Source organism: Neophocaena asiaeorientalis, unplaced genomic scaffold (assembly GCF_003031525.2).
Source record: "Neophocaena asiaeorientalis asiaeorientalis breed wild unplaced genomic scaffold, Neophocaena_asiaeorientalis_V1.1 scaffold77, whole genome shotgun sequence".
In the NCBI taxonomy this organism is placed as follows: Eukaryota; Metazoa; Chordata; class Mammalia; order Artiodactyla; family Phocoenidae; genus Neophocaena; species Neophocaena asiaeorientalis.
The window spans coordinates 9436372-9449966 of NW_020174645.1; the positions used below are offsets into that span (position 1 = coordinate 9436372).

Here is a 13595-nt window from a genome sequence, read left to right on the forward strand (position 1 = left end):
TGAAGGCCAATGAGAGGACAGGATCACTTCTTAGGTGTCTGAACCCCGAGGTACCCAAACCCTGAAATTATACTGAGAAAAATAAATGCATACGCATCCATTTTCCAAATCTCACTGTTGCATTAAGTGAAGAACAAGGGGGCTCCTGGTGGGCTACGGCTGTGGACCCTGTGACCCCCTGGGCTGTGGCCGTGTGTGTTGCACTGACTTCAGTCCTAACACCGTCTCTCATAACGCAGCTTTGATAAACTATGACCCCACCGCACCCCACACACACACACCAGCCTCCCGGGAGCAAGCACATTACCCAAGATTCCAGCCCTCATCTCTGCCTGTAGCACCGCACCTCACATGCAACCAGCACTCAGACGTCTGCTGAGTGAAAGATCTTAATCCATCTTTCCGACCCAACCAGGGTTTCAGCTGTAAAACGGAGCCAATTCAGAGACCAGGCTGCTTTGAGGACCAATACAACAAACTATTAGGCCATTGTAATTCAGACATACTCCCAAATGGCTTTAACGTGAGATAAGCGTCGACAAGAAAGCGGTCAAGTGTGAGTATCCCCTAGCCCCTCTGTGATAAGCAGGAAGCTGCCCAACCAACAAACGAATAGATGGAATTTCTGAACTGAGACCAAATGTCCTTTAGTCAAACAGAACACTGATGGAGGCTTCCGGGGGGCTTCCGAGCTGTCTATGTGGTAATGGAAGGAAAGGCCATTGGATCGGTTGGGAGAGCAAGATTCCAGTCTCAGAATGAACCTGCAAGCCCAGAAGACCCGTGGTACTTACTTCCAGCTGGAGGAAGAGTTCTGAAAGAGATAAAACATGCAATTAGATTCACCAGGCTATGCCACCTTTCTAGACAGTGACGTTAGGATTCATTTAGAAGCAGTAATTGCTTTCTGAAAACACGGCTGCAAGGAGAAAATGTTTCTGTCAGTAAGCTGCTGATATATGTGAAGGGGTAGGATGCGAGAAGCATGCGTGTCTAGTTAAAAATCTGACCCTGAAAAGAATGCGCTCTGGCAGCTCTGCCCAAGGGTGAAAGCGAGCAGGAACCAAACTGCCCTGGCGAAATCAGTAAGAGCTAGAAGCTAGCCCTTCTTCCACTCAGTACACACCCTCAGCAGTCCTGCAGGGCAGGGAGAAGGAGTAATGCAGTTACTCCAGAAGCAGAGGCAACATGGATATTTTTAAAGCCCCTCGCACAGGGCTCTGCGTGGTGAGGAAGGGCATTCCCCAAGCTTTCAGAGTGCAGAGGTCCCGAGCCCTCCTGAGGCTCTGCTCACACCCAGGCCTCCACCTGCGAGGTCCTCTGGTCTCTGACCGCAACTCAGAGTTTCAGACTACTGCAGCCTCCTCCTTGAGGCCTTTTCTGAGGCCCCTTCGCTCACCAAGCCCCTCTCAGACACCTCAGAGTATCCACTGCCCGGTATCAGCAGCTTACTGAGCACCCACCGTGCGGCAGATCAGCGCCTGTTTACTCAGCAGCTCCCCGACCTCTCGACTCTAAGGTCCTGTGCACACTGAGCACGTGGAACCAAACAGGTCCACGGCTTCTTTTCTGAGTGACATCTGAGCTGCTGCAAACGGTCCACAAAGACTGTTGGTGGAGCGGTAACTCCAGGGGGTACTGTTCCCATCTAACCGTGGTCTCCTTTGCAGACCCGAAGGATCCTATGGATCCATCCCCCCATAAAAGCGCACATATGCAGTCACACATAAAACCTTGAGTTTCAAGAACTCGAGATGAAGAATCTAGACATCCATCAACTGTTGAATGAGAAAATTGAGGAAAATGGACCAGCCACTCACTATTTTCTAACCCCCAACAATCCTCATCACCTTGGCACCGGGAAGCGTGAGGCACACGAGCCCAAGTGCACCCAGCCCAACACACTCACTCCTGACTGCCGCAGACCCGTACCCGTGTGAACGGGCCAGATATCTGAAGTCTGCGCCATTTGGAGACTTCACCTCTGCACCAGCAAGTCAAGCGACACGTAGCACTCTCGGAGCTGGTGGTGGTTGTTTCAAAGCAGCCAGACGCCAGACACAACAAGAGCAGGTGGATCAGCTCCACACGGAATGTGCTTTTTGAAGCTCAAGGTGTGACTGATTCAGGAGCCCCTCTGCATTTTCACCTGGGGGCAGGGGTGGTGGGGATGTTTATGAAAGACACTGAGCACAGGATTGAGAGTAGAATTCAGAAAGACAAATCAACACTCACCCTGCAGTTCTCGCTTAAAAGAAATGGCTCACATCAATTTTCTTTCCCTCCTTACATCTCAAACCAGTTCCACGAGATATTAGCAGCGCTCTCTCCAAATGGGGAAACTGAGGCTCCAAGAGCAGAAGCGTGCTAAAAGGCTTAAGCCCTTAAGAGATGGGAGGAAGCCCTCAACCTGGGGCCTCAGCCCCGACAGCACCACCCCCTTTCCCTGCTGCAAAGGGACTCCAGGAAGAAGGCTGAGGATTTTAAAGATGCCTGAGGAGATACCTCAGGAACTTAGAGAGGGGCAGGGAGAGGGGTGCTGGGTCGCCACAGCAGCTCTACCGCCCACCTTCCCTGCAGCTCCTTTTCTGTGCCTTGATGGACATGGGCATCTACTCACTGGAGGAAACAAAGAAGGGTTCCATCCACAGAAAGCTGGAAAGTCAATGGATCAGAAAGTGAAAGGACAGCAGCCTAAGGCCACTCATTGGGGAAGAAGATGAGCAGTCCTACATAAGTGCAGCTTTGGAGTCTCTCTTCCCCCAAACTCGCCCCACAACAGGATAGCTGAAACACGTTTTGGAGAATGGCTCTTCTGGCCACATTACGTCCCAATCGATGATCAGCCAAAGGAGGAAAATTTGACGAGGATTTATTTCCAGTTAAGAGAGGGCCTCACCTGCATTTCGTATCCTCTCTTTATACTGCTGATCTAGTTTTTTCATCCTCTTCTGATATTCCTGTAATGTACCTGATTGAGATTTACAAAATAGTTACTATGAAGATCAAACTGCTCTACATTTTGGTTTTCTAGCACCGACACAGAACGTTTTAAATAACATTAGAGTAAAACACACACCATGGAAAGGCACCCGTGAGTAGAGGTAACTTGGTTCCCAAGCAAGATGCAGAGCAGAAACCCCAACCAGTGGCTTTAAGACTCTCTAGCAAGTGAGGAGTAGAAGAAAGCTGCACCCATCCACCAGTGACTCCCATCACTCGCTGCTACAGTTTCGGTCTGTGGGCCTCCCTTTCCTGGAAAAAGCTCACTCTCCCTCAGTAAGGTCTAGATCAATGCCATCCAGTAGAACTTGCTGTGCAACGGTGGAAATGGTCTACTTTGCCCTGTCCAGTATGACAGCCCCGAGTCACATGTGGCTATGAGCACGTGAAATGGGGCTAGTGCAAGCCAGGAACTGAATTGTTAATTTTATTTAATTAAATTTAAATAGCCGCGTGTGGCTAGTGACATTACTGGACAGCTCAGTACAACATCTGACCAAATGGCTCTTCCCTGAGCAACTAATAATGAGGGTCCCAGTTAGCGTGCGAAGTGTCTTCGGATGACAATGCTTCAGTGGGCTATATATACATTTTTTTATTATTAATTAATTAATTTATTTTTGGCTGCGTTGGGTCTTCGTTGCTGTGCGCGGGCTTTCTCTAGTTGCGGCGAGCAGGGACTACTCTTTGTTGCGGTGCGCAGGTTTCGCATTGCGGTGGCTTCTCTTGTTGTGGAGCACAGGCTCAGTAGTTGTGGCTCGTAGGATCTAGAGTGCAGGCTCAGTAGTTGTGGTGCACCGGCTTAGCTGCTCCGCAGCATGTGGGATCTTTCCGGACCAGGGCTCGAACCTGTGTCCCCTGCATTGGCAGGCGGATTCTTAACCACTGCGCCACCAAGGAAGTCCCCAGTGGGCTATATTAATGGTATCTTTTTCAAAATCCCCCACTCAACCCTGCCAGGCACACCTTACAGACCTGCTAGAGTGGGACGTATTTCTTTCTCTGGCAATACTTCCATTACCATCGGAAGAAAAACTAAAACAAAGGTGTGTGATTGCAAGTCACAGGAACATGTTTCACTATGAAGGAGAAATCAATATAAGATGGGCTGCTCCAAGCAATGGAAGTACCTCAAGAGAAGCAGTTTCAGTGCCGGGGACCCCACAGAAGCAAGCCGAAGAGCTACTGACAGCAGCCACCGACACTGGGCTGTCACCAGGTGCCCAGCGGTGCTGGTCGCCCCTCACACACAATCTCACCTGCCTCTAGTTTCATTTCACAGATTAGAAGACAAATTAAGCAAGAGACAGTGAAATGCCCAAGGTCAAATTTCTAGAAAGGAGTGCAGGAGGGATTCAAGCCCGCGACAGGAATGGAGAGTCTGTGCTCTTCACCCAGTGCTGAACTGCCTCTGACAGCAAACAGCCTTGGACAAGACACAACCCACTTGTAGTTTACAAAGTAAAAAGAGAAAACACGGTGAGAACGACCCACAGCTCGTTAGCATTCCGTTTAGAAAGAACAGTACAATTATATTTATCCTTAGTAACGGCATCTCTCCTAAAAACAGCCAGCTTTAGGCCATGGCGGTTTCCAGTTCTTGCTCTGCAGAAGGCCTTAACCGAGATTTCAAAAAAGTCTGAAAACTGCCACTTTACTGACTGCTAAAATCGGCCAGACCAAATTTTAAATCACTCCCACTTCACTGAGAAGTGAAATACCCAGATTTCAAAGGTGTGTGATATTAGGAAGTATGTTTAGAAAAGAAGGATTAAATCACACACCAACCTTCTTGCAGTTGTTGCAACTGTCTCTTGAGAGAAGCCAATTTATCCTGATACATCCTGTAAAAAAAAAAAAAAAAGGAAAGCCACACTCAGAGACAAAAACATCCAATACCCAATTCAATAATAATCTACATGCAGAAATTACCTGGGCTTTTATGGAAATGTCATTAATGTCCCTTAGGGAGAGAGAAAACTAAAGTCTGCTGGTGGTTTAAAATGTGCCCACAGCTAAAGGGATCAGAAAGGGACAAGGATTCTGTGGTTTGAATGGTATCCCAGCTTTGCAGATTCTCCGGTGTTCTCTCACCTTTAGAGAATCAGTCTAAAATCTACAAATACGAAGACATGCAAGTTTAAATAAATAAATGACAATGATAAACACAGTTAGGCAAGAACACACACAGAAAGACTGGAAGTGTGAAGCCATTTTCTTGGGGATTCAGAAGCGTGACATACACACGAAAACGAAAACGTAAAAAGTGTTAAATGCAGGTCTCATATCAACTCTACAATCAGATCATAAGTTCCAAAGAAGTAAGACTATGCCTCCAGCATGTTTTTCTATATGGATAGCACTGCTGTGTAAGCACTACGTTAATAAACCTTCACGTCATTTTTAAAAACACTTCTATGATCAGAGAAATGACAGCAATTCAGTTACAAAAGTTAAAATGCAGGATTTATTTGCAGCCCCAGCGGGATAAGAACACACAGTACACACAAAGCAAAAGAACCTGGCATGTTTTCACCCCCCTCATGCTGAATGGATTATAGGCAATTATATACCCTAGTAAGTCTGTTTGAATGGTGGATTTCACACGTCAGTCACGTTTCAGCAATATTTTTGCTTCTACCAGAAAAACACCCCCTGGGATTCCCTGGTGGCACAGTGGTTGAGAGTCCACCTGCCGATGCAGGGGACACAGGTTCGTGCCCTGGTCTGGGAAGATCCCACATGCCGCGGAGCAGCTGGGCCCATGAGCCATGGCTGCTGAGCCTGCGCGTCCGGAGCCTGTGCTCCGCAACGGGAGAGGCCACAACAGTGAGAGGCCCGCGTACCGCAAAAAAAAAAAACCCCAATTTCACAGTGACAGAAACAGGACTTGCAACCAGTCCAACAGGTAACTGGCACAACAGCCTCTCAATTATTCCAGTAAGGGCTGCAAACACAACCTGTCTGTCTACAGGCTGAGGAAGAGTAGGCAGAATCTGAGAATTACACGGAAGGCCTTTTTTGTTTTGGCTGCGTTGCCCAGCATGTGGGATCTTATTTCCCTGATAAGGGATGGAACCCGCGTCCCCCGCACTGGAAGAGTGGAGTCTTAACCACTGGACCACCAGGGAAGTCTCAAGGCCTGATTCTTTTAGGGAGAATGCTGATGCTTTCAATGCTCATCTTGAATCACAGAGAGCATTCAATTTGAATCAAAATTATTTTCTACACCATCAAATATTAAGGGGTACGTTCACTTAAACACACCAAGTATAGGAGAGGGAAAGGATGAGTAAGCTGCAGACAGGAAGTCAGTATTTGGAACCCAATATTTAATTTTTTTTTTTTAACGTGAAGACCACTGGCCAGAGGGGGGAAATGGTGTTTAATTTTCCGTATTTAATTTTCCACCACAGTGAGTGTGCCAGACTACGTCTTTGAATTCTCACTCGGTCTTTGAAAGAGAGTATTAACAGATTCAAGAAGTAAACAACAACAAAATTCAGATTTGGAAAAAGAATAGGTATGTAAAAACACATCTCAAATGGGTCCAGGTAAGTCAGTAAGAAGCCTGGAGAGAGTACAAGTAAAATAAAAAGCTAGCACAGTTTCAGGGCTGAAGCTGTGAGAAAAATCACATCAATTATTAAAGCAATCCTTTATTTGGCACTGGGCAGATCTAGCTGAGCTTCCCCTTTGGACTCCAAAGCGTGAAAAGGATGACAGAATCCAGATGATGGTCACAAAACATTCGTATATACGGAAAACATTCTATAAGGAAAGGAATGTGGATCATCCAGTTTGATGGTAAAGAATTTAAAAAACAGAATCAAGATCCTCAAAATACATTCCACACATACTTATCAGATCTCTGTTACACTGTCTTGCCCATAAGTTTCCGATTAGAGGGAGTGGTTTTAGTTTCTCTGAGGTGTGGCTCTGCTGGAGGCCTGGGTGCGGATGCGGGTAAGGGGAAAGGGCACTGGAGGAGTCAGGAGCCCTGCTCTCCAATCCTGGTCTCCCTGAGCTCTCCGGGCGTCGCTGTCCAGCTAGTAGTCAGTGCTCAGGTGGGGTCACGCCCATCTAAGAACCAAGGAGCTGTGAAACACCATTTCCCCCCTCTGGGCAGTGGTCTTCACATTAAAAAAAAAAAAAAAAGGCAAGGGTTCTCTCCTGTTACATGGCCTTATTTCCCAGGAACATTTCCCTCCAGATTCTTTCTAGCCTTCCCTCAAAAGATTATCACAGGAAGAGTGATTAAATGTGACAAATTTAAAGGGGGGAAATTGCACACATATGCATGGTCTTTGGAAGCACTACGTGAAAACCATACATACGAAATCACTATTAAAGATTCCCTTGTCAATTCTGTATTCCAAAGAAGAAATGTAAAAACCATACTCACTGTTCCTTCATTTCTACATAGTCTTCTTCATCATGCTTTGCCAGGTCAGTTTCGCTAGCATCCTCAGTGTCTGTGTAAAACATTAGGGAAGATTTGTTAAAATCGTAATTCGTAGAGTTGGTATCACCTGACACAGTAACACTTCACAAACTTCTGTAAAATGAATTTATACTCAATGCAGGCCATCAATGAAAAATATTACATCTAATTACTTCAGAAAAGAAAACGCCATTTCCAACTTGTACACAGCCAGATTTATCCAAAGAGCCTGCCTTTATCTGAAGTGCAGCCAGAGAACAGAGTGCATCAGACACAGGTGGTCACAGTCAAGGCTGCGACTTCAGAAGGAACAACGCTGGCAGTTCAGTTAAAGGATATGTGGGTGTTAAGACTGGAAAACTACAGGCAGCAAGCCCTGCTCACTACTCCTAAACAACCTAATATGTACATTCTCTTCTGGTAAATGCCAGTTTGAACCCCTAAAGGATTTTACATCATATATACAAAGGAGAATCCAAAACAATTAAAGGAACTCTAATAACCGAAATATTTTCAAAGGGAGAGGGAACAAGACAAGAAGATCAAACAGAAACTGTTTCAGAACACTTTAAACATTGTTTTTAATTTTTTTAACATCTTTATTGGGGTATAATTGCTTTACAATGGTGTGTTAGTTTCTGCTTTATAACAAAGTGACTCAGTTATACATATACATATGTTCCCATATCTCTTCCCTCTTGCATCTCCCTCCTTCCCACCCTCCCTATCCCACCCCTCTAGGTGTCACAAAGCACCGAGCTGATCTCCCTGTGCTCTGCGGCTGCTTCCCACTAGCTATCTATTTTACATTTGGTAGTGTATATATGTCCATGCCACTCTCTCACTTCGTCCCAGCTTACCCTTCCCCCTCCCCGTGTCCTCAAGTCCATTCTCTACATAAACATTGTTTTTAGAATAAGCAAATGGCTGGAGTGTCTACCTAACTTCAACAGCCCTACTTGAGGGGGGGGAACAAAAATCAATTTTTGCTTCACTACTCCCCCTTGTGGGCATTAAAAAACAGTACAAGTGATTCACATTCAAATTCTCTGGTTAAGCCTTGTCTTCAAATGTAGTTTAACCAGATTGTAATTCATTTCTTCAATTTTGTATCTTCACATACATATGACTTTTTTTTTTTTTTTTTTTTTTTTTAACTCCCAACCACTGCGCCACCAGGGAAGCCCACAGCTGACTTTTTAAAGGTTGTTGCAGACTCAATCCTCCACCTACCTTTCCCCCTCCTTCAGTGAAGAAGCCGACCCAGAGCAGTCACGTGCCAGCCAGCCACAGTACTTGGCACTTGGGGAACTGAGATGAATAAAACATACTCCTGATTCCAAACAGCTAGCCTAGGTTTTATTCCACGGCCCTATTTTGTCCACCCATATGTTCGTCTCTTTTTATCTCCTCTTTTCTTCTCTCTTGCCCTTTCGTGTTTCCTCATCTTTCTCCTCCTGCAGCCAGCTCCTTCCTCCATTCCAGTGTTCCTCAAACTTACCAAGCTTATAAAGCCCAGTTTGAAAAGCCAGGCTCTCAGAGGCAGTAATCATAATGTAAAGAGTGTGGAACTGAAAACACAACACCTGAGGACCAATAAGCAAATCCCTATCTCCCGCCCCCCAACCCCGTGCCTGTTTCCCCAATGGTGAAAACTGAGTATTAGACCAAGGACCAAGCCACATGCTTTACGCCTGTATCTCATTTTATTCTCGCACCTACGCTAGTAAGTAGGTACTACTGACAGCCTCACTGCAGTTGGCGAAACTGGGGCTCGGAAAGCTAAGTATTATAAATTGTCTAATATTAAGCTGGGTTCAGTGAGCCAAATTTACACCTAACTCGATTTGCCTGGTTCCAGCCCTCGTACTTTTAACCAACCTGTCCCGCACTGCCCAAAGTAGGGCTGACTTAAGCATTTCCCCGGGGTAGGGGGAGAGAGGCACCTTGGTAACTAGAAAGCTAAACCGGGCTTTGCTCTGAGCCTCTCAGGAACTAAATAGAGAGGAGTACTCCGTGGACCCAATGAATGGCTTTCTCATTCCAACCAGTGAAGACCTGAGGTTCAGAGACAGCTGGGGGAAGAGGGGCAGAATCTTAAAGGGACCTACAGCTCAGATAACAGCTTCTTAAGGCCCTTCTCCGCATAACTGTAGGGATAAAACGTCCTCAGGGCTTCGCCTTCCACAGCACCTGTCGGGATAACTTCAGGGAGCCGCGCTCCTCCCGGCGGCCCCTCTAGCCGCCCCCAAACCCCAGAGGTCGCCCCGCCCCTCTCCCAGGCAGCCCCACCCCCTCTCTCTGCTGTCCCATCCCCGCCCGGGGTTGTCCGGCCCGCGGGAAAACGTACCTTCATCCGACTCGCGGCCCCGGCAGCTGCGCTCGTCATCCTCGGCGCTCTCCAGCTCTTCGTCCTCCTCGGGGTAGTATTCCGGAGCCGGCGGCGCTCCAGCCGGGGCCGGAGCTGGAGCTAACAGCCCCGCAGCACTCATGTCGCCTCTGCCCGCAGCTGAGCGTGCCACCCGGGATCCGCGGCCGCGCGCCCTGCGGACTCCACGTCCGCGTAGCAGCGCCCGAAGGAGCCGCCAACTCGAAGAGCCGGAGCCACAGCTACCCCTTCCCTGTCTTCGCCAAGCTCCGCCCCGCGCTCGCTCTCGGCAACGGGGACCTCGCGCCGGCGGCGACTTCCGGGTCGGGAGCTGCCCGAGGACCGCCTGACTCTGCTATCCTAGAGGGAGTAGAGAGGCCGCCTGACGCCCCCTTCGCCTTAACCCCATCTCCTTCATCGCCGTCTTTAAAATCCTCAACGGGTAGCGGAGAAAGGCGGAGACAGGCTCTCTGGAGTTAGGCAAATCCTTGGGTAGGCCCAATCGCGGCAAGGACCCCGAAGCTCAGAGGCCACTTCCGAAAACAGCCGCTAGGCGCCGCCTGGAGCCAAAACTAAAGAGGTGTTTTTTTTTTTTAAGGGACTTGGGAGGCAGAAGATTTGAAGGGCTCTTGGCAGGTGGAGGTGGTCTCTTTAATTTAAACAGGTGAACGACATGAACCATCCCATTTATAGGTCGGGAAACCTAGACATTTAAAGTTCGTGTAATCATCCCGAAGAAAAGGAGCGTGGCTCCTCCCCTGACTGATGAGGGCTTTGTTAAGAACTAAAATAAAAACGAGGATGCTAATATTCCATCCTGGGGTCAGCATAACTGTATTTTCCCAGTCTGTGGGAGTCCTTTCTTTTTGTGTAGGTTTGTTCAATACGGTATTATCCCGACTTTACAGATAAGAAAAGAGTTGTCAATTGCCTTTAAAAAAAAAAAAAAAGCGTCCAGTCTGCCTTGTTTAGACTCTCAGACCCAGGTCCTCTACAGTACAGCTGCCTCATATTTCTCAGAATATAAATTTTTTAAAAGGTGGTTTTCCCCAATCCAATAACTTGCTAACCAACTCTCAACTGAGCAAGTGGAACATTTGCCTGCAGAAAGTTAATTAGGCTCAGGAAAGGAAGGTGCTAGCTGGTAACTTGGAAAACAAGAGAGTTGAATATCTGCATGAATTAATTTGTGTGATTATCTCTGAGTAGAAGGGGACACGGCGTTATAAGCTTTGCTTAATGAACAAATTGAGGATGTCCTTTGTCTTGGTGTGTGTAGCAAGAAAAGGGATAAAAGGGCCCAGAGATGGTTAATGGTTTGTCCAAAGTAACCCTACTCTTTACGTTGCACCCAAGTCTCCATAGAAAAAAAAAAAAGTAACATACAAGCAGTAAACTTGAACACAGATGTAAAAGCCAGACTGGAACCCAGTATTCTCATTCTCAGATCCTTTGTGACCAAATTTATCTCTGAATTGGCCCCCACAGAGTCTCCTCAAAGTGAAAAAATATATTCTCATCCCGTTTATTTTAACATTTCTTATTTTCTACCTTGTAATTAAAATCTTGCCTGTACTTGTGAGGGATTCTTCCTCCCAACAAAACTCAAGAATTTTCAGAATGGAATGCTGCAATGCTAAATAAGAGGCATTCTCATGGCTCCCTGTGGGTCCACCGTCAACATTTAAACTAGAATTTCAAAGCTGTCTCTTGTCCAAAGGATGAAGTCATTTTCTTTATGCTGTTAGGTCACGTCTAAATTATTTGTAATTGACTATCTTGACCAACTTGCGTTTCCATCAATAGCAATAATCATAAACCAAACCAAGCACCAACATTTTAAAAATGAGAGTTCATCAATACAATGATATATTGATTTTTTAAAAAAAGAGTTGATATCATTGCTAATTGGTTTCCTTTCAAGACACTGGCATTTTTATCTTGCTTACATTTTGTCTTCTTTTTAAAAAATATTTATTTATTTATTTGGTTGCACAGGGTCTTAGTTGCGGCACATGGGCTCCTTAGTTGTGGCATGCGAACTCTTAGTTGCAGCATGCACGTCAGATCTAGTTCCCTGACCAGGGATCAAACCTGGGCCCCCTCCTTGTGAGCATGGAGTCTTATCCACTGCGCCACCAGGGAAGTCCCACATCTTGTCTTCTTGGCTGCAAATAACATCTGTTAATGATCATGGATTTTTTTTATATGACTAGACAGAACTGAATACTTGCGTTGTGAAAATCTACCCCATTTCTTCTGTGCATATTGCAACTGGTAGCATCAACACTCAGTAAAGGATGAGGACCTAGTCAAAAAAATTCTCTCATGACTTTAGTCTTACCCAACTTTTATAGCTGTCTAATATGATTTTGGACAGTCTGTAAAAATCAAGTTCCCTTAAAACCAAGTACCCTTTTTACCACCTTAAAATCACTCTATATCCCTTCCCAAAATGGCACTCAGTCACATCGCTCAGGAGACATCTACATCCAAATTCATTTTAGAGAAAGTACTGCCAGCACTCTTCTACAGGCCTCTCTACATACCCTAACACTCAAATCTTAAAGGGGAGCATGTTAATTGGAATGGGTATGATTTTAAAACACTAGGAAAAACATGAATAGTGTTTAGAACACAAATTTTGTTAGCAGGAGTTAAAAAAGAGTTAATGATGGAAAGTTTTCTAAGAGCTAAGTCCTGCATACTTCTGACAATGCTTAGGAACAAACTGTGTTCCTGAAGTGAAACAATGTCTTCACGAAGTTCATAAACTTTAGGATTTAGGGGTGAAGGTAGCAGTTTTCAGTTTCCAGTATTGATTTAATCAACATATCCAGTTTCACAAAAAATATATAAAGAATGGCTGAGTTAACACCATGCACTTTCACCCCTGGCAAGCTCCATCTTGCAGCTTGGATCAAGATGGGTCTCTGGTTATCACGAGTTGCACTTGGGTCAAAGTTCATTATACTTTGGCCACTAGTTCCCACAAGATCATTAAAATCATTTCCTGTGGTCCTGAAAAAGAATATGTTGAACAGGCTTACTGAAGCCTTGCTAAAGCTAACAAGGGTTCCCCTACCACACAGTTCCTGTTCCTACTTGTCAAAATGATTATCATAACCCACAAAGTGAGTATTTCTTAAGTTTTGTCCTTGTACCTATCAAAATGTGCCCCGTCAGTGTTGAATGCCTAAGTGTGCTGAGTATGCATCTAGTACATAGATTTTTTTTCCCCCAACAGCATCAAACTAACGTCTCTTGAACGCAGTGCAAGTAAGGGCAACTCCCTTGCCAAAGATATAAAAGACTTTAAATCCAGGAAGTTTACAAGTCCTGAGTAAATAAATGCCATTATTAATTTATGGCAGAATTACTTAGAAAGCTGTGCCAGGTCTAACGGGGGAATGGGGGCCTCAAAGGCTCTAACATGGTGGTCCCAGGGAGTCCCAGAGGGCCTCGGCCTCTGGGAGTCTCCCAAGAAAAGTAAAGGCTCAGTGAGGAGTGCCATGAACTTTGACCCCAACTCAGCACAAACAAGGCGGACCGCACCCGAGGCGGGCCAGTGGGTAACTGAAGTTGCAAGCTCTTCCGCATCTGAGGAAACCCCGCCCCATCCCGCACCGCCCACCTTCAACTTCGCCAATCCTCGGGCGCCATCGACAGCTCGGCGTCCCAGGCACCTCCAATCAAGTACCTATATCCGGCCCCAGGTCTGCGCCCCACGATCAGGGAAGGTCAGTAGAGAGCCTATCGGAGCCTGGCTGGGGGCGTGGT

The 13595-nt window shown here is 46.3% G+C and overlaps 1 protein-coding gene across 1 annotated transcript in view; it reads right to left on the reverse strand.

Annotated features, from left to right (window-relative positions):
• Positions 1–10106, reverse strand: part of SUDS3 (SIN3A corepressor complex component SDS3) — a 41577-nt gene extending 31471 nt beyond the window's left edge. Inside the window, exons 1-5 of the mRNA XM_024758558.1 lie at positions 9798–10106; positions 7409–7478; positions 4792–4847; positions 2900–2971; positions 795–814 (exon numbers count right to left, since the gene is read on the reverse strand). Coding sequence (XP_024614326.1) covers positions 795–814; positions 2900–2971; positions 4792–4847; positions 7409–7478; positions 9798–9939 — 360 coding nt within the window. The 5' untranslated portion in view covers positions 9940–10106. The remainder of the gene's footprint in view (positions 1–794; positions 815–2899; positions 2972–4791; positions 4848–7408; positions 7479–9797) is intronic.
• Positions 10107–13595: the final 3489 nt, after the last annotated feature.